This window comes from Phyllobates terribilis, unplaced genomic scaffold (genome assembly GCF_046119375.1).
Source record: "Phyllobates terribilis strain yellow unplaced genomic scaffold, ASM4611937v1 Scaffold_4__5_contigs__length_816908805, whole genome shotgun sequence".
Classification (NCBI taxonomy): Eukaryota; Metazoa; Chordata; class Amphibia; order Anura; family Dendrobatidae; genus Phyllobates; species Phyllobates terribilis.
In genome coordinates, this window is record NW_027362764.1 from 404,887,685 (window position 1) to 404,908,562 (window position 20,878).

The 20,878-nt window shown below is 42.0% G+C and overlaps 1 protein-coding gene across 10 annotated transcripts in view; it reads left to right on the forward strand.

Moving 5' to 3' along the window:
• LOC141265452 (uncharacterized) overlaps window positions 1-20,878 on the forward strand; it is a 99,850-nt gene that overhangs the window by 38,696 nt on the left and 40,276 nt on the right. For 5 of the 10 annotated variants that reach the window (XM_073678584.1, XM_073678586.1, XM_073678590.1 and 2 more), the window contains 2 exons: window positions 18,689-18,751; window positions 20,701-20,731. The exons of the other annotated variants lie outside the window; for them this stretch is intronic. In XM_073678584.1, coding sequence (XP_073534685.1) covers window positions 18,689-18,751; window positions 20,701-20,731 — 94 coding nt within the window. The remainder of the gene's footprint in view (window positions 1-18,688; window positions 18,752-20,700; window positions 20,732-20,878) is intronic. 10 annotated transcript variants of the gene reach the window in all.

The window sequence follows — 20,878 nt, forward strand, 5'->3', positions numbered from 1 at the left end:
CACCCTGGTCCTCCTTCTGACTTTCTGGAAATTGTGTCTGCGGGCCAGACTCACGGCTACTGAGACTTGACCGTGTGGAAAGACAGGGTGGTGGTGGTGGCAAAGTTACTGGAAGCATTATCTGCTATCCAACCAACAACCTTTTGACACTGCTCTGGGTTCAATAGTGGTGTGCTGCGGTCCCCTAGTAATTGCGACAGGAAGGTCGGGCGACAAGATGTGGATGCTTGTTGTGGCACAATTTCAGCTTGCCCTCGGCCTCTGCATGCACCATCACGTCCACTTCCCGATCCCTTGCCACGCGCCTTGCCCATTTTAAATGGTGAATAATATTTTGCACGATCCCTACAAATGGCTGGATTTGTACTACAGTTATATGGGATACATCTGACGGACGCCCACGGTTTTAAATACCGACCTTGTAGTTTCCTATTATTGTCAGCAACCACGTGTCAATAACTTTACCGACACACTGCTGCCGAACTGTAAAAGGAGGATAATATTTTACACTGTCCCTACAAATTGCTGGATTTGTACATCGGCAATATGTGATACGTCTGACGGACACCCACGATTTTAAATTCCGGCCTTGTAATTTCCTATTATTGGCAGCGACCACGTGTCAATAGCTTCACTGACACACTGCTGCCTAACTGTAAAAGAAGGATAATATTTTGCACGGTCCCTGCAAATTTCTGGATTTGTACCGCAGTAATATGGGATCACATCTGATGATGGAAAAGATCTGACTGTATCCTGCAGTGCTAACAAGCAAATGGAGCAGTAAAATGTTGGCTATCTGTAACAGGCAGTAGCAACAGACTGAACGTGCACACTATTGTACTGTATAGTGTTTACCAATTTCTCTGACTGCCTAACTCCTGCTATTACCACAGAATATATGCAGCTCGATTAGTCCTCAGAAGGACTGTTAGTTCGGATGGATTTGTTTCCTGGTGTGGAATAACTATACCTAACTATTACACCACCAATTCTGTCCCTCACACACAATCACCTCTCCCTACTCTGCCTGTCTGAAGGTTAGACTGTGACGAGCTTAGGGTCATCAGGTCTTATATAGACTCGATGACTCTGTGGCCAGCCAATCACTCTAATGCCACAACCAAGATGGCTACGGTATTACAGTGAGTGGAAAGCAATCCATGCATGTTCATTGGCTCTCTAAAGAGCACCAAACATTCAGGACGGGGATCCGAGCTCGTGCCCGAGCATCCTGGAAATACGCGCCAAGCATCTCGAGCAGTGAGATGCTCGGGTGAGCACCGAGCAGTAGCGAGCACGCTCGCTCATCACTAGATATTACTTCTGTTGTCAGATATCTTGGAGGCTGTTTTTAGAGACTTAGTCACTTCAGATTGCAAACAATTATGGTGTACACAACACTTATTTCTCTTTCTACTCTGCTTGACTGTCAGTGTTGTATATGTTACTTTTTTCTTTTTCTGGCTGCTTATTTCACAATGTGAAGGCTATTCCAGATAATATGGCAAATGGATCCTGAGAAATAGCAGTGTTCCCCTAGGCTTTCCTTTTATTTAAATGGAAGGGGTAATGAGACCGAAAATAACGAATATATAACTACAGTACAGACCAAAAGTTTGGACATACATTCTCATCTAAAGATTTTTCTGTATTTTCATGACTCAGAAAATTGAACATTCACATTGAAGGCATCAAAACTATGAATTAACACATGTGGAATTATATACTTAACAAAAAAGTGTGAAACAACTGAAAATATGTCTTATATTCTAGGTTCTTCAAAGTAGCCACCTTTTGCTTTGATGACTGCGTTGCACACTCTTGGCATTCTCTTGATGAGCTCCAAGAGGTAGTCACCGGAAATGGTCTTCCAACAATGTTGAAGGAGTTCCCAGAGATGCTTAGCACTTGTTGGCCCTTTTGCCTTCACTCTGCGGTCCAGCTCACCCCAAACCATCTCGAATAGGTTCAGGTCTGGTGACTGTGGAGGCCAGGTCATCTGGCGTAGCCCCCCATCACTCTCCTTCTTAGTCAAATAGCCCTTACACAGCCTGGAGGTGTGTTTGGGTTCATTGTCCTGTTAAAAAATAAATTATGGTCCAACTAAACGCAAACCGGATGGAATAGCATGCCGCTGCAAGATGCTGTGGTAGCCATGCTGGTTCAGTATGCCTTCAATTTTGAATAAATGCCCAACAGTGTCACCAGCAAAGCACCCCCACACCATCACACCACCTCCTCCATGATTCATGGTGGGAACCAGGCATGTAGAGTCCATCCGTTCAACTTTTCTGCATCGCACAAAGACATGGTGGTTGGAACCAAAGATCTCAAATTTGGACTCATCAGACCAAAGCACATTCCTTGTGTTCTTTAGCCCAAACAAGTCTCTTCTGCTTATTGCCTGTCCTTAGCAGTGGTTTCCTAGCAGCTATTTTACCATGAAGGCCTGCTGCACAAAGTCTCCTCTTAACAGTTGTTGTAGAGATGTGTCTGCTGCTAGAACTCTGTGTGGCATTGACCTGGTCTCTAATCTGAGCTGCTGTTAACCTGCGATTTCTGAGGCTGGTGACTCGGATAAACTTATCCTCAGAAGCAGAGGTGACTTTTGGTCTTCCTTTCCTGGGGCGGTCCTCATGTGAGCCAGTTTCTTTGTAGCGCTTGATGGTTTTTGCAACTGCACTTGGGGACGCTTTCAAAGTTTGCCCAATTTTTCGCACTGACTGACCTTCATTTCTTAAAGTAATGATGACCACTCATTTTTCTTTACTTAGCTGCTTTTTTCTTGCCATAATACAAATGCTAACAGTCTATTCAGTAGGATTATTAGCTGTGTATCCACCAGACTTCTGCACAACACAACTGATGGTCCCAACCCCATTTATAAGGCAAGAAATCCCACTTATTAAACCTGACAGAGCACACCTGTGAAGTGAAAACCATTTCCGGTGACTACCCCTTGAAGCTCATCAAGAGAATGCCAAGAGTGTGCAAAGCAGTCATCAAAGCAAAAGGTGGCTACTTTGAAGAACCTAGAATATAAGACATATTTTCAGTTGTTTCACACTTTTTTGTTACGTATATAATTCCACATGTGTTAATTCATAGTTTTGATGACTTCAGTGTGAATGTACAATTTTCATAGTCATGAAAATACAGCAAAATCTTTAAATGAGGTGTGTCCAAACTTTTGGTCTGTACTGTACATGTAATTGAAATTCAAACATTAGTCTTTTGATTTAGTACACCATAATCCATATTACTTTAGTATATTGTGTGTATAGAGGTGTCAGGCTTCATAAAAACTAAAATCCCGTCCTGCAGTCACTTTTCTATGTGTCTGTTTACACTGTAAAATCATCATGAACGAGCATTCCTATGAAAACTTGTTCACTATAAACTTGCAGTATAATCAGGCTGCCGATGTACAAGCAAAATGCTGGATCGTCAGGTGAAACTATCTTTTGCGCTGCACAAAAGATCATCATTCTTAGCTGTGCATGACCTTGTGTAAACAGATCTGTGCTGGCGATGTGAGCGAAATACGCTCTCTTCTATGCCTTCCAAACTCCAAATTAATAAGATTTGTTTTACGTGCGCTCGGAAAATCGATACAGCACAGCCATGTATGGTGTACTAGAAAAGACTTCTGCTTTATTAACACATGTGGCACTTTAAATAGGGTCATAGACAAAGGAATAGTTCCCTCTGACCTATGAACCAATAGTAACCTTAGGGGAGTGAATAGAAATGTGAAACCTCCCTGCCCATCAGTGTTACTTGATCACTATTACACAGAAGTTACAAGACAAGATGGATACCACATACTCAAAATGGATTCTGTTCTCTCATAATTCCCCCCCTCCCTTTTGTGACCAATTATGGGTATTTCAGTAGGTATATAGGAGCGCGCTAGTCGCGTCCTCGGGACTTTCCTACCTGCTTCAGTTCCCTACCTGAAGACCTATAATTGTAACACAACACTGGATCTCTTCTTGTCTGAGGTCCATAATATACACCTAGGGGATCTTTTGACGAGGTTTCTCATACCCATGAACGCGATTATATGGGCATAACACAGATTAGCGCTTTTACGGCTGCATAAAACAAAATATTAGTTGCATACATGTATGATCCCCAAGAGCCCTCCTGCTTATACCCTTGAAGTATTATAACTCACAGGACTGAGTACAAGTCCAGCAGTCCCTAGATGACATACTCGTGTCCATGTCTTTTAAGGGCACCTGGTGATGTCCGATGAACTTATGTTTCATTATTCAGAACCTCATTTAATGTCCTTGTTAGGGGCAATGATGCCACTACCCCCATTAGAACAGGTAATAACATCATCATTCTGTTGGTGGTGACTCTTTACAGGAGCTGCTTGTATCCTGGTGGGTTTTACTGAAGTTGCTGTGATTAGGAGAACCTGGAATGGCATCAAATCCTGGCTCTAGGCTCTTTCTCATGTATCCTCTATTAGGACCACCCAGTCTCCTGTCTTGAGATCATGTACTCCTGACACTGATTTAGGGTCATGAATGGAAGAATACACCTGTTTATCACACTGTTTAGGCCAATATGAAAGGCTTGTACATCGCTAGTCAAACAATCATCCTGCATCTGCAGTCACTGTAGAAAGTATAAGTCTGTCTTAGCTGCTGAACCAAAAAGTATCTCATGTGGACAGAGACCTATTTTTCTACCTGGAGTGTATCTCATTGAGAAAAGATCTAAAAGCAATCTTTTGGTCCATGACATTCCGATTTCCTCTTTTTCCTTGTGTATTTTTACCTTTAATATCCTATTCAGCCTTTCCCCCTTCCCACTACTTTGTGGATGGTAAGAGTGTGGAAAGTCTGCTAATTCCTACAGAATGCATAGATCTGCCTCATGACCTATCCTGTAAAATGTGAACCCGTATCACTTGCAATCACGTCAGGAACCCCTTATCTACATACCACCTCATTCATGAGTTTTTGTGCAGTAACCTTGTAGCTTCCTGCACCGGATATGCCTCTGGCCAACCTAAAAAGAGATCAACACACAAGCACGAACTCATATACCCCTACTTGTAGTAGCTGTTTATAGGCAATCTGCAATCTCTGGGACTGGTAGAGCGGACAAGGGGTGTGTTTCTGCGGGGTGTTTACAGTTTTTCTTACATTTTGTCGGGCACACGTCATACAAGACTGTGTGTGCCTGGGTACTGCACCATGGCGCCACCCATGCTTTATCTACCAAAGCACACATAGCTGTTTTTGACAAATGCGTTAGTCCATCGGTTACCTGGGCCGTCATTTAGTAAAGAGCTCGCAGCAGGCAGAGCTTACTGCCCTTTTTCCACAAACCTTCCTCAGTCAGCTGAGCTCCCTGTGTCTCCACTCCTTCTTTTCCTGTTGAACCGCCTGTTTCTGCAAGGATTTAAGAATATCGGGAGTGACTGGTGCCATTGAGGTCACGGTCTGTACCACTGCTAGACTCTCAACTCTCAGCCTCTTTGCTGCTTCCTTGGCGGCGGCATCCGCACGAGCATTTCCTCTGTCTTCATTGGTGTCAGCTCGAGTGTGAGCTTTATTCTCGCTATGCCAAGGTTAGTTGGTAACAGGAGAGCCTTCATCAGGGCCCTTACGCTCTCTGTGGTTTTAAAGGTTTTTCCTGTGACTTTAGGCAAGATCTACTATCTGCACACACATTTGGCTGTCTTACCCTCAGCCGCTCTACACGCCTCAGTGAGTGCCCTCAGCTCTGCCTCCTGTGTCGATAGGTGAGGAGGGAGTGGTTCAGCTTTTATTACCTCATGTTGTGAGATCACAACGTATCCAATATAGAACCAACATCTTGGCATTTGCATCCATCTACAAAAATAAATCAAAATCTGCATTAGCAATGGGTTCATCTGATACATGTTCAAACCCTTCCGTCTCTTGTTGCATCAGAGATATACAATCATGGGGTGTATGTATGTATGTCGGCTATTTCCTCCTCTGTCAGAGAATGCAAAAATAGTTAATTTTCCCCATCTTTCCCCCCTTTTTGAATCCAATGGCAGAAGCGTAACTGGATTCAAAACTGTACGTCGTTTGAGTTCTACATTTGGGGGAATGAGGCAGGCACATTAAAGTCGAAGTTGTCGAGCCATTGAATTGTGTCTAGGTTGTACTTGACTAAGGACACCATGAATGTCATGTTGTGTGATCTTGTAATCAAGAACTCTCTGTGTGGCCTTTTCAAGCATTGCTTGAACCTCCGAAATGGCTCTAACACAAGAGGGTGCCCCCCTGTCAACAGGATCCAGCCTGCCTGAGTAGTAAGCCACTGGTCTTTGATGTTGTCCGCGCTTTTGGGTCAGTACTGAAGTGGCATGGCCTGTCATCTCGGTGCAGAACAAAGAAAATGGTTTAGTATAATTGGGTAAACCAAGAGCTGGTACAGAGGTAATCAAGAGTTTTAGAGAGTAAAAATTTTGTTCAGCTTCTGTGGTCAGATGGAAGGTTTGTGTAGACAAACAATCATACAAGGGCTGCATGAGCTGGGATGCAGATCGTATCCATGGCCTGCAATATGACACCAGACCCAGGAAAGTTCTAAGTTGTGTGAGGTTTTGGGGCAACGTAAGCTGTTGTATTGCAACTTTCCTTTCTTCAGTTAGATGTTTAGTACCTTGAGCCAGGAAATTACCTAAAAACACTACTGTCAGCTGACAAAACTGTAATTTTTTTTAGAGGCCTTACATCCATGTTCTGCTAGGAAACACAAAAGCAAGATAGATGACTCATTACATGACATTTGGTTAGGACAGCAAAGTAATAAATCGTCCACATACTGAAGAAACACTGCCTCCAGATAAGGAGGAGTCCATGTTTGCAAAACTGAGGACATTGCAACAGTATACATAGTCTGTGAATTTTGTGCGCCTTGAGGTAGCACAGTTTATGTGTACTGTTGATGACCATGAGTGAAGGCAAATAAATACTGGTAGTCTGGGAGCAGAGGTACAGAAAAAAAATGCATTTGCTAAGTCAATCACCGTGAAATGTGTGGGATTTGAGCCAATAAAGTGTGAGGATTTGGCATTATAGGTGTTATAAGCTCAGTGGCCTCATTTACAGCCCTCAAATCATGAACCATACGGTAGTTTGCTGGTTTTCCTTTTTCAACTTTTTTCTTTATTGAGTACAGGGGCGTATTACAGGCGGAGGTAGTAGGAATGATTGTCCCTGACTTGAGTAATTCTTGAATTGATACTCCAATGGCTGCATCTTGTGCATGGCTGAGGGGGTACTGTTTAATACATGTCAGTGGAACACCTGGTTTTAACTTTACCTCCACTGGTGGGACTGGTGGTCAGCCGATATCAGTCTTCCCAGTCGCCCACAATGTTTCAGGGACCTGAGCTAGAAAATCATCTGGCAAATGATTTTTGTCCTCAGATGTAGACTGGTAAAGGTGCAAAAACGCTCCAATTGCACAGAGTTGCTCTTATGTAAGATTAGAGGTTAATGACACCGTACCATCTCTGTTGTATTGAATGTTTGCTTGCAGCGCACGAAGGACATCTGCTCCCAACAGATTTGTTTCTTGTGTCACTAATTAAAAATCTGGTAATCAGTCTTTGGGATGGGTGTAGTGTCACTGCAAGAGGTTTGGTAAGTGGTGTATTTCTTGGATCACCATCCACTCCAATACATTCAATAAAATCATCGGTGATTTCCCATGGAAAAACATTTTTTGCATGCATGACTGACTTGGCTGCCTCAGTATCTATTAAGAAATCTAATGTTCTATCTCCAGGCAGAGTTAATTTAACCATTGGGGTAGGATCTGTAGAACTTGGAACTAAAATAGGGTGCATGCTAGCTACTGGGTTGCCGAATTCCTAGAGTGAAGAAGAATCCTTCATGGCAATCTGCTGAGTGGGAGGAGGCTGCTGCTTGGGGGGTGCTCTGCAGTTTCTTTGTATGTGACCCTGCTGTCCACAGTTGTTACAGACCATAGAGCCACGCCTCCTGCCATATCCTCCCTTCCTCCCCCCTTCCTGGTAAGACATTAACGCCTTTTTGTTTTGCAAGTTTGAATTCACTCTTGCTCCACCCCTTTGACTACTTGTAACAAATCCTTTGGGTACTTTCCTCTCCACTCTGGGCGTGCTTTTTCAAGTCCCTCTCTAATTGGTTTCTTTAACCCATCCACAAAAGCATTTCCCAATATACGTATATTAAGAGTGTCCCCTGGAAAATATCCCATATCTGTCCAAGTCATCTGTAAACGGGCAAAATATTTTTCTACGGTCTCATCTTTTTCCTGAGTTATGTCATTTAAAGATATAGATTGTTCTTTGTTTTGTCAATGCGCAACACTGCGATATCTTACAATAGCCTTCCCCGGACTCTGTCTGTAAATATTCTGTTCCATATCTGTCAATCAGATAGTCTTTTGACGGTCCTGTCTCTTGCTTTATAATGTGTAGTCACATCTCCTCCTTTTGCATCGAATAACTATTCTAAATCCTGCCATGTACAGTTGTATATAACCTGTATCTGTTGAATTTGTCGGAACAGGCTTCTCATTAGGTTCAGGAAGTTGTTTCATCAGCACTAAGGCTGTGTGCCCACGATGCGTTTTTTAAGCTTTTCCGCAGCGGCAAAAACGCTGCAGAAACGCTTAAAAAACACATGATAGAAGGCCTGCCATGTCCCCCAATGATAACCCGCATGTGCTGTGCACATGCTGCGGAAATTTCCGCTGCGGATTATCATTGCGGAAAAAAACGCAGCACTACCAATTATTTTGGTGAAGTGCTGCGTTTTCGCAGCCATTGACTTGCATTAGACCGCATGGATTACGCATCACTGCATAAGTAGATGCGCACTCCATGCGTTCTAATGTGCGGATGGTACCCAGGTGTGGAGGACAGGAGACTCTCCTCCGGACCCGGGTACCATAGAAACTGTGAAAAAAAAAATAATAAAATAAAAAATAAATATATACTTACCTTCTGGCGGCCCCCGATGCTCTCCTCCTGGCTTGCCGGCAGTTCGCGATGGAATGAAGGACCTGCGCTGACGTCGTAGTCATGTGACGGGTCACGCGACGCTGACGTCGGCAGGTCCTTCACTCTACCGCAGCCGGGACGGAGGAAATCAAGACTGCGGGGGCCAACGGAGGGTAAGTATACATTTATTTTTTTATTTTTTGACATTCTCTCGGGTCACACTATATAAATCCATGCCGTTTGCATGGATTTATATAGTGTGACCAAGTTGACAAGCACTTTCCAAGTGATGCTAAAATCGCTTGGAAAGCGCTTGACAACCCGCATGCGGAAATGCAAGTGAAGAACGCTTCACATCCGCATGTCCCTGGCAGGAAAAACGCATGTAGAATCCGCATGTAGAATCCGCATGTAGAATCCGCATGAACAATCCGCATGCGTTTTTTTCTGCCAGGGAGATGCAGAAACGCTCAGGAAAAAATCCTGAGCATTTCTGCATCGTGGGCACATAGCCTAACTGTTCACTTGGGCTCCAAGGCTTGGTGGTTGTATTCCTTTGTAATCACCTTGTGAAGGGGGGGCATGCCTCATGTGTGAGGAGTACTGGTCTTTGGTATGTGAGAGTATCCTCTATCAGTACCCCCTCTCACTACTCTCTTCCCCCTCCCCATCCCATGTAATTAGCTCTGGGGGAGGAGGTGTATTAGCAGCTCCAACAACCACATGCATCTGGTAAGATAGGAGCATTTGGTGAACTGAATTTAGATTTAGTTGTCTTGCAATTTGAACAGTTATTTTTCCATCCCAAATTCTATACCCTCTATACTGTACATGTCCACCGTCCTTGTCTGTTTAAAAGGAGGAGGTACTGTTATTTTGTCTCATTAAGTCCGTTCAGTCCATTGTCAAAAGCACTCACACAATACTAAGGCTGTGTGCCCACGATGCGTTTTTAATGCGTTTCCGCAGCTGCGGAAAAGCATTAACCTTCGTCCCGCTGAGTAGGTACAATTGTAACTATTCCGTTTTAAAATTGCAATAACTTTTTTTTGAAAAGCCGTAGAGGGCTGAAATTTCGTGACATCTCTGCAGTTTTGGTCCAGAATATATTGGCCAAATTTCAATAAAATATCTCCTCCCCTTTCCGAGATAAGGGGTCGAGATATTTTTGCATCCATAACAAGCTGCATAGGTACAAATGTACCCTCATATATTTTGAATGAAGATAATGCAAGGAAAAAAAATATTTTTTTTTAATGATAATGCTATTTTATTATAAACAAGTAAAAAAACTGTTCATTTACATTATAAAAGAAAATGTAAGAAACTTTTTTTTATTGATTTTCTTCGCAAGTAATGCATGTTGTCTTTGCTACCGAGTGTTCATCGCAAATGGGTTTCACACAAACCACACAAGACTTTCTAGTCTTGCGTTGTTTTCGCCTCAGGTCTCGGCAGACATAGCAACTACCAACAACAGGGGAGGGTCCACGACTACCATGAGGTATTTGAGGGCCAGCTGCTGCTTGCGATGCTACCAGAATGCATCGTCCAAGCACCTTTTCTACTGCACCTCGAAGAAAATGGTTTCTCATCATCATTCGGTTTGTACTACGATCTTCAATTGCAGGCCTACACGGCTAATTTGCGAGATCTTTCAGGAACTTTCTTCGTTGATCCTTTGTCCTGAAGCTTGGATTGTGTTCTCTGTAGATGATGTAGGATGCTAACCCAGTGACGTCAATCATATTGTAGAAAAATGCCAGAGGCCAACGTAATGTTCGTCGTTTCACAGTGTACTCTCCCAACATTTTATCCATAACATCAACTCCGCCTTTTGTTTTGTTGTAGCATTTTATTATCTCTGGCTTGGCTGCTAGTGTCTCTTCAACTTCTCCCGTTATGTGCATAGATGATAGAAGCACGACTGATTTGTTCTTCTTTGGTACATATGAACAGACTGTTGCATCATGATTGTAGGCAAAATTTGTCGAGTTTACAGGCCTTTCTTTGGCAGGCTACATGTTGCTAGGTAGGAACCTTTTGTTTTTTCTCACTGTACCAACTAGTGTCATGTTCCAGGAGTTCAATACCTTAGCTAGTTCCATGGTTGTAAAGAAGTTATCGGTGGTGACATTTCTTCCAGAGCCTTTATACGAGCTCACTAGGTCCGATACTGTTCGTTCACCAATGTTTACTTGTCGAGGACCATCAGTTGGTTTCCCATTGTAGAGCTGACCTTGTAATGGGTAGGCGTTTGACGAGTCACAAGCCCAGAAAATCTTTATGCCATATTTAGCTGGTTTTGAAGGTATATACTGGGTAAATTTAGTATGGCCTCTAAATGGAAATAATTGCTCGTCAACGGTGATACAATTATATGGCTTGTAGGCTCTCTCCAGATTTCTGTTCAGCATTGTCCAGATGTCCCGTATTGGTGCAGCTTTATCTGTTTGCACACGTTCTGCACGTGTATTTTCGTTGTCAAATCTGATAAATCTGAGTATCCTCTTGAAGCGGTCACGAGACATGGCTGCACGTATAAGAGGCAGAGCAGCAACATTCCACATTTCCTCCAGATTCTCTTTGTTGTCTCTCTGCACACCAGCAGCAATCAGTATGCCCAAAAATGCATGGAGTTCAGTTTCAGTAAATTGCTTGAATGTTTTTTGTGGTGGCCGTTCAGAAGAATCAGGAAAACGTTGTACCAGTTCGTTGTTGTAAGCATCACAAATTCTCTTGGCCTTTCTATTCGTTTCTCGTAAATATGATGTCACACATCTCGGGAGTCATGATTGACTTGAATAGCTCTTTTGCTGTATACAGGTTGCTGATTGCTGCAGGGCCACCTCTTTGTCGTAGGACATTACGAGATTTTGTTTGTGCATTTGGCAGTGGATCACTACACCATTGAGTTTTATCCTTAGCAGTCCAAATGTCGCCTGTACTTTGAGGCACAGACTCATCCTCAACACTTTCGTCTGAGTCGTAATCTTTTTCCTGCTCTATGACCATTTCTTGTTCAATGTCTGAATCTTCTTCAGTAACATCCACTTGTGGTACATCGTTTTCATCATCAGATGCAACATATGGTTCTTCCTCATGCTCCGAATCAGATTCTTCTAGCATTCGCATTATTTAGTCAGACGTAAATCCTTAAATATGAAAAAATGAAAAATAAATAATTTTCCGAAATACTACACAATACTACATTATTGGCTTTTCACAAAATGATACTAACCTGGTAGATGAATTTTGGCTTCGTAATTTAGTTCAGTAACACGTGGCAAGTAGAATGAAACTCGATTCTAAAGTGCAGATAAAGTAAATTATTTCTAGTGATAATTATTTATAAATGTCATTTATATATTATGTAAACCGTATACGGTTTCAGAATTTTCATTCCATCTTCGACTGTTTTTTCGACCAATAGGAAAATTGTAACAGAGCCACCATCTTTATTTTGTGCTGAATAGAAGTAAAACATCGTAAAACAATATGTAGATACTAATTATTATCCATTTTTCGTATAAAAATCATACCTATAGTGATAAGTTTCATACAAAATATATGTAAGCCAAGTCCAGGCTCAAAGACAATTTCTGACTGTTCTGTCCCCACATAAGGCGAATGAAGGTATAACTGGCTGTTAGATGCTGTGAGACTTTCCTATCTTCGTATCCAAGAAATTGAAGACTTCACAAGCCTAGAAATGTGTGTGCTCACAGCAATGAGATGAACAGCAAAATGGCTACTGAGAGGAGGGAGGCAGGAAGAGAAGTAGAAGCCACTCCCAGTTTGAATCAACTTAATTGACAGCAACATAAGTGAGCAGTAACAACACTGGCCAATAGATATCAGCATAACATTTGTAGCTGAATGAACTTTAGTTTCTGAAACCAAGTAAAGGAGAAAGTCTTCCCACAGTGGAGGTATATATGAAGGTACAATTGTACCTCTGCCGCCTGTTAACGTTGTAAAATTATGCAGCCTGACGAAGGTTAAAAACGCATGGTAGAAGGGCAGCCATGTTCCCCAATGATAATCCGCATGTGCTATGCACATGCTGCGGAAATTTCCGCTGCGGATTATCGGAAAAAAACGCAGCACTGCCAATTATTTTGCGGAAGTGCTGCGTCTTCGCCGCCATTGACTTGCATTAGACCGCATGGATTACACATCACTGTATATGTAGATGCATAATCCAAGCGTTCTAATGTGCAGATGGTACCCGGGTGTAGATGAGAGGAGACTCTCCTCCACACCCAAGTACCATTAAAAAATCTGTAAAAAAAGAATAAAACAAAAAATAAATGTATACTTACCTTCTGTCAGCCCGCGCTGCGCTCCTACTTGCTTCCCGGCACTTTGCAGTGAATTAAAGGACCTGCGCTGACGTCAGAGTCATGTGACTGGTCACGTGACGCTGACGTCGGCAGGTCTTTCAGTTCACTGTTGTCGGCAAGGGAGAACGGAGTGAGCGGGACACCGGGGGCCATCGGAGGGTAAGTATATATTTATTTTTACCACTCTCTCTCGGGTGACACTATATAAATCCATGCTGTTTGCATGGATTTATATAGTGTGACCTAGTTGTCACAAGCACTTTCCAAGTGATGCTAATCGCTTGGAAAGCGCTTGTCAATCCACATGCGGAAATGTCAGTGGGTAACCGCTCCATTTCCGCATGTCCCTGGCAGGAAAACGCATGTACAATCCGCATGCGTTTTTTTCTGCCAGGGAGATGCAGAAACGCTCAGGAAAAAATCCTGAGCATTTCTGCATCGTGGGCACATAGCCTCAGGCTGCGTGCCCACGTTGCGTATTACAAGCGTATATGCTGCGGAATTTCCGCAGCGTAAACGCTTGTAAAACGCATGTATATCCGCACCCCATGGTCCCCAATGGCATTCCGCAATGTCAACGCCCATGCTGCGGATTTTTCCGCAGCATGTTCATTAATTTTGCGTTTCCGCATGCGGAATCAATGTGCGGATGGTACCCAAGTCTGGAGGAGAGGAGACTCTCATCCAGACCTGGGTACCAAAGAACCTGTAAAAAAAATAATCAAATAAAGTTTATACTTAACTTCTGATGTTTTCCCACCGTCGCGCTGCTGTGACCCATCACATGACTCAACGACGTCACCGCAGGTCCTGCATACAACAGCGTGAGCAGCTCAAGACTTCGGACGGGGCAGAGAATGCATCGGAAAGTGAGTATAAACTTTATTTTTTTATTTTTTACCATTCTGATTCTTTTTTTTTAACTATTACTTGGTCACACTATATAAATCCATGCCGGTTGCATGGATTTATATAGTGTGAACAAGTTGTCAAGCACTTTTCCAAGTGATGCTTAAATCACTTGGAGAAGTGCTTGATAACCCGCATGCGGAAATGCATGCAAAGACGCCTCACAAACGCTTCTACCTGGCGGGAAAACCGCATGTAAAATCCGCATGCGATTTTCCCGCCAGGGAGAAGCGTAAAAAATATGCTTCAGTTCCGCAACGTGGGCACATAGCCTTATAGTGGTTTTCTCACACTTTCTGCACTAATTACTTCCAGAGCTAACATTCTTTAACTGCTCAGCTCAGACTTTTGTCTTAGATCATGCTTTCTCTAATGAACAGCCTTCTCCCAGAACACACACAGACGGACAGACCAGACCCCCCTGTGGGGAATTTCTGTAATTTCAACCAGGGCTGTGGAGTCGGAGTCGGTGCTCATTTTGGTGGAGTCGGTATAAAATGGACCGACTCCGACTCCTAAAATATATAATAAATTGGGTACAGTAGTTCAATGCGGAATGTGCTGAATATTTTTTCATAGGAATTTGGGAAAGTTATGAAATGTCTTATAAATGGCTGTTATATGCCTGATCTAAGGCTACATTCACACACAGCGTTTTTGCTGCATTTTTTGAGGATACGTTTTTCAGCTGCAAAAGCAGATCAGCTTTTTAAAAAACCACATCACCTGAAAGGTTTTTGAGCTCATAGATAATATTTTTAATGGCAAAAGCAGATTAGAAAAACGCCGCACAAACTGACATGCTCATTCTTTGTGAGGATCCGTTTTTGAGCCCCAAAACGGATCCTCACAAAACGATGTGTCTGAATGTCATATCTTGAAACCCATTGACTTTGCTCGGATGCCCAGAGTCACTGCATTTTACTGCAAAAAAACGGATCCGCAAAAACGCTGTGTGTGAATCATGGCCGTAGCCAGCGAGGGGCTGGGGGGGCAGATATGTTTAAAAGATTGCTCATACAGCTTGTTGTGAAGGATGGTGTACCATTATCATTATTTGCACGACCAGCTTTTACAGCTCTTAATGGAGAAATGGCCCGCAAACTTGGTGTTTCTCTGGAAACAGAAACTATTAGAAAATTAGTGTTTGAAGAAGCCCTTAAACAAAATGAAGGTCTTAAAAAGACTCTCAAAAGACGCTTCATGTTTTTTAAAATGGATGCCTGCACATGTCACAGAGAGAAACTATTTTGCCATCAATGTTCAATATGTTTGTGACAACAAAGAAATTGTTACCAAGACACTGGCAGTAAAAGATACTAAAGCTCATCACACCAGCCAGTTTCTCCAGGCCTTAGTGGAAAAAGTTCTGCAAGATAACAAACTAAAAAAAGAACAGGTTCTTGCTATTGTAACGGACAATGCTTCAAACATAAGTACAATTAAACTGATGAATGAGAGGAATGAACAACAGCTAGAAGAAAATGTAGGATTCAGTATGTTTGAGATGGAAGGCCACAGTTCTGTTCATGTAACTGAGGAACAAACAGATATTGCAACAGAAGAACAGCAAAATTATACTTTAGAAATAGATGATCTTGTTGAAGCTGCTTCAGAACACTTTCGTATTCATCACATGCGCTGTGTTGTGCACACGCTGCAGCTGGCAATAAGAGATAGTCTGCAAGAAGGACATGCTGGAAATCTGATTGGAAAAGTGAGGAAATTGGTTATTGCCGCCAGAACCCCTAAAATTGATTCCATCTTGAAGAGACGTGCTGGGAAAGGGGCAATTGTCGATCAAGCCACTCGGTGGGGCAGCACTTATTTAGTGATTGAGCAATTGCTTGAACTAAAACCGTTTCTTATAGATATGGCGAACCTTCAGGTAACCCTAAATGAAGGTCAATGGACACAGGTGGCTGAATTGAAGGAATTGCTTAATCACCCATTTACTGTGACTAAAAAATTACAAGCTGAGAATTTAACTCCTGGCATTTTCATAAGGGAGTGGAAGAACTTGCTATTTTGCCTGTCCCAAAGAGGAGGTTTAATCGCAGATGGCATTTCTGCTTCAATGAAGCGGAGAGAGACACAGCTATTGGAAAATAAAAATTTTCTGGCAGCTGTTTATGTGGACCCAAGTCATCGTATACTGCTTGATGATCAACAGCTTACTAAAGGAAAAGAAGCTCTGACTGAGGTAGCAGTTAGGATGAGTGGCCTACAGGCCTGCCAGGCTCAAGAGGACTTGGGTCCTGACAGTGCTACTGCTGCCATATCTTCATCCTCATCAGATGAGGAGTTTGACTTTGACAAGTAGTTGGATGACATGGAGCTGGCAAAGCGTTGCCGCAAGGAAAAAGATTTCACTCCGTCTCCTATAGCAAGCAGATTGACCATATTTCAGCAAAATGTTTCACTTGCTCTCAAAGAAATAGAAAAATTCAACAATTCATCAAAACTGACTGTGCATGAAGCAATTCCTTTATACCCTGAAATTGTTAGAGATGTTGCCCATGTGGTTACGGCTTTGCCTCCAACCCAAGTTAGTGTAGAGAGGTTGTTCTCTAGCCTTAAAATTATTAGGTCAGATTTGAGGTCCACTATGAAGGAGGATCTAATGGAGGCAATTTTATTTCTTAGAAAAAATTCATAGACTGCACAAATGTTATTTAGAATGTATTTGTTGAAAACTGTTTTTTGCCACTTACATAGTTTGTTACATAGTTATATATATATATATATATATATATATATATATATATATATATATATATATATATATATATATATATATATATATATATATATATATATATATTTCGATATTACATAACGTATTACATTTACAGTTTTTTGTGTTCTAAAGTTGTATTCCAATAATTATATATTATGTTCTATCTAAATATCTTGATTGTCTCATAAAAATGATTAAATGTCTGATGTTCACATTGTGCTACAATAAATTTTTCACTTAAATATAAGCAATATATGTCGGGAGTCGTGGAGTTGGTGTAAGGGAAATTGAGGAGTCGGTGTCGCAGGTTTGGCTTACTGACTCCACAGCCCTGATTTCACCATTCTGTTACTATCCGTTATGGCATCCTTGCCTTCACGTTATCTGAACATTCTACTTTTTGCTGTCTTTCCATTGGGTTTCTGTCTCCATTGACTCGTCAAGTTTCCTATACTTGCCTCAAAATCAGTGCCAGCACAATATAAACAATAGGCACAAAGCAACGGGTCCAATAGGCAGGCACACAGCCACAGATCCTATTATTCTGTAGAGTAGTCAGTCACAAAGCCACAGATACTACAATACAGCCAGTAAATGGTCCATAAGATACCCCTCTGGTGAGATGATCAGTCTCATCAGCCAAACAAGATACAGCAACACCAACAATCCTCTAAGTACAAGTACCACTATATCACACTCATACACTGATCAGATCACATGCACACAGTTCAAAAAGGCATAGGTATCTCTTCCGAGTTCTTGCACTAGACTATTAATTGCAAAAATAACTCACCTGGATTGGAGATGAACCAGCTCACAGTAAAAGTGAAATACTATTGTAAGAATAAGCTTCTTACCTTATGCTGCAGCGATTGAATTCACTTTTACTGGAGGGTCCTCCTCACTCTAGATCCGGATGGTATAATGTGCGTCTAGTCCCGGGACTTTTCGGCACCAAATTTTGTGAGCGAAATACGCTCTCTTCTATGCCTTCCGAACTCCAAATTAATAAGATTTGTTTTACGAGCTCTCGGGAAATCAGTACAGCACAGCCATGTATGGTGTACTAGAAAAGACTATTGCTTTATTAACACATGTGGCACTTTAAATAGGGTCACAGACAAAGGAATAGTTCCCTCTGACCTATGAACCAATAGTAACCTTAGGGGAGTGAATAGAAATGTGAAACCTCCCTGCCCATCAGTGTTACTTGATCACCATTATACAGAAGTTAAAAGACCAGATGGATACCACATACTCAAAATGGATTCTGTTCTCTAACAGCGTCAACTATCTATTTCTGATCATTCAGTGTGCATATGATTTGTGGGTGGTGTTGAAACAAGCTATTAAACAACTGGTCAGTAGACTAGTAGCTGATAGTCAGTTGTTTAGTGCCACCGGTCAGCTGGTGTAAAGGAACCTTATCTGTCCTATATTATACATTTAGTGTGTTAGAACATGGCAAGGAAGTGTCAGTGCAGCATTAACTATGCAGGGTTTCTAGGCTATCATTAATTAGTAACATGCACAGATCTGCGCACAAAATGATAGGATATCATTGGTTATGGTATGCCATAAAGCTGCAGCAAACCTGCCACTCTTTCTAATGCAACAAAGAAATGTATAATATGTAGCAAATTGTCTTGTTCCCTGCTATGTCTTCCACCTCCATGTACTTTTCCTTCTCTGCAGGAATGCAAAATTGCCTGTACATCTTTTAAACAGCTAAAGGAACATCTATCTGGAACAAGACATGTAAGTTCTTTGAATATTTCAGGGTGTGTCTGTAACAAGTATAAAAGATGACTAAAGGCTGTTGATCATGTTAATTATACTTTAAAGTTTGGGTATGTGTATGATACATATGCAGCCAATGTTGGCAGTGGCATACAAAGAACCTAAAGGACCTAATGCCAAAAGTTAGAAAGGCCCCTCCCAAAAAGCATGTTTATTTTTTGCCATTTCAATATGCCATGATTATGATTTTTTTCAGAATCTTAAAACCAATTTAAGCCCTACCTCCAATCAGCTTCTAGTCTTTTGTGGGAGCAGGAAATACAACGGGAAGAAACTCATTGTATAGGTAGAGCAGCGAGACTGGCAGGCTACCCATACCAACCCTTGGATTGTCCGGTTATGGATGACTTGTGCTTTTGAGGCTCGATTTTCTGACACCAGCCATAATTCTAACAAACTAGTAGCATACATTCTATACAAATTTTGTATTATTGTGAGTCTGTGTGCCCACGATGCATTTAAGCGTTTCCGAAGCGGCAATTCCGCTGCAGAAATGCTTAGAAAACGCTTGGTAGAAGGCCTGCCATGTCCCCCAATGATAACCCGCATGTGCTGTGCACATGCTGTGGAAATTTCTGCTGCGGATTATCATTGCGGAAAAAAACACAGCACTACCAATTATTTTGCGGAAGCGCTGCGTTTTCGCCGCCATTGACTTGCATTGGAACGCATGTAATCTGCATCACTGCATCTGTACATGCAGAATCCATGCGTTTCAATGTGCGGATGGTACCCGGGTCTGGTGGACAGGAGACTCTCCTCCGGACCCGGGTACCATAGTACCTGTAAAAAAAAAAGAATAAAATAAAAAATAAAGATTATACTTACCTTCTGATGGCCCCCGGTCTCCTTGTCTCTGCTTGCCCGCAGATTGCGGTGGACTGAAGGACCTGCGCTGACGTCATTTAGTCATGTGACGGCAGGTCCTTCAGTGTACCGCAAGCTGCCGGCAAGCCGAGACGCATCGGATAAAGACTCCGGGGGCCATCGGCAGATAAGTATATGTTTATTTTTTTTATTTTTTACTATTCTTTACGGTCACACTATATAAATCCATGCTGATTGCATGGATTTATATAGTGTGACCAAGTTGACAAGCACTTTCCAAGTGATGCTAAAATTGCTTGGAAAGCGCTTGTCAACCCGCATGCGGAAATGCATGTGAAGAACGCTTCACATCCGCTTGTCCCTGGCAGGAAAATGCATGTACAATCCGCATGTACAATCCGCATGCGTTTTTTTCTGCCAGGGAGATGCAGAAACACTCAGGAAAAAATCCGTAGCATTTCTGCATCGTGGGCACATAGCCTAAGCGTTCTCAAACTTGCACTTCTCACTGTCTACTGTCTGTCTTGCACCTCCTCTCGCATGTTCCTATTCTATGGCTAAGCCTGTCTGTCACATTTGCATTTTCGTGTCACAAATGCGCCAATAGCCATTTGGTCATGCATACAGCAATTTTACACTGTGTGACCATTGAAAAACACAGCACACCAACTATTAGAATACTAAACATTAAACGTGAATTATTAAATGAGAAATACAATATAGTGTAGGTATCCTGCAGAGAACACAGAGGTTAATCTCCTGCTAATTAGTCCAGTCTGCAGTTGTTGACCAGGTGAAATCCTACCCTTTTATCCAAATGGGCGAGACTTTGCGGTTTTTTTTTTGTCTTCGTACACAGGGCATAGCAGGGTAGCTTCTGCTGCTGCCAGTTGTCTTACAGCACGATACAGGATAGTGTGGATGAAGAATGGGAAATGGGACAGAGCTTGGGCTTAGTGTTTCTTTGAGAATGTCTTTTCTAATGGTATCAAGGTTTAGTCTGAATAGTTTATGGTGAAAAAATGTGCAGTAGTTGCAAATTATTTGTAATGTGTGTGTGTTTTTTTTTTTTATAACAGCAAGCACTATTGGAATATGAGTCCATTAAACGTAAGGAGCACTAATCTTTCACAATTTTATTCTAAAGCATGGCAATTTAATTTTTCAGTTAAATAAATTGTATACTTTTTTCCCAATGTGACAAAAACAGTTGATATACTTGCATGCATGCAGTTGATTAGGTTGCTTATTAATTAG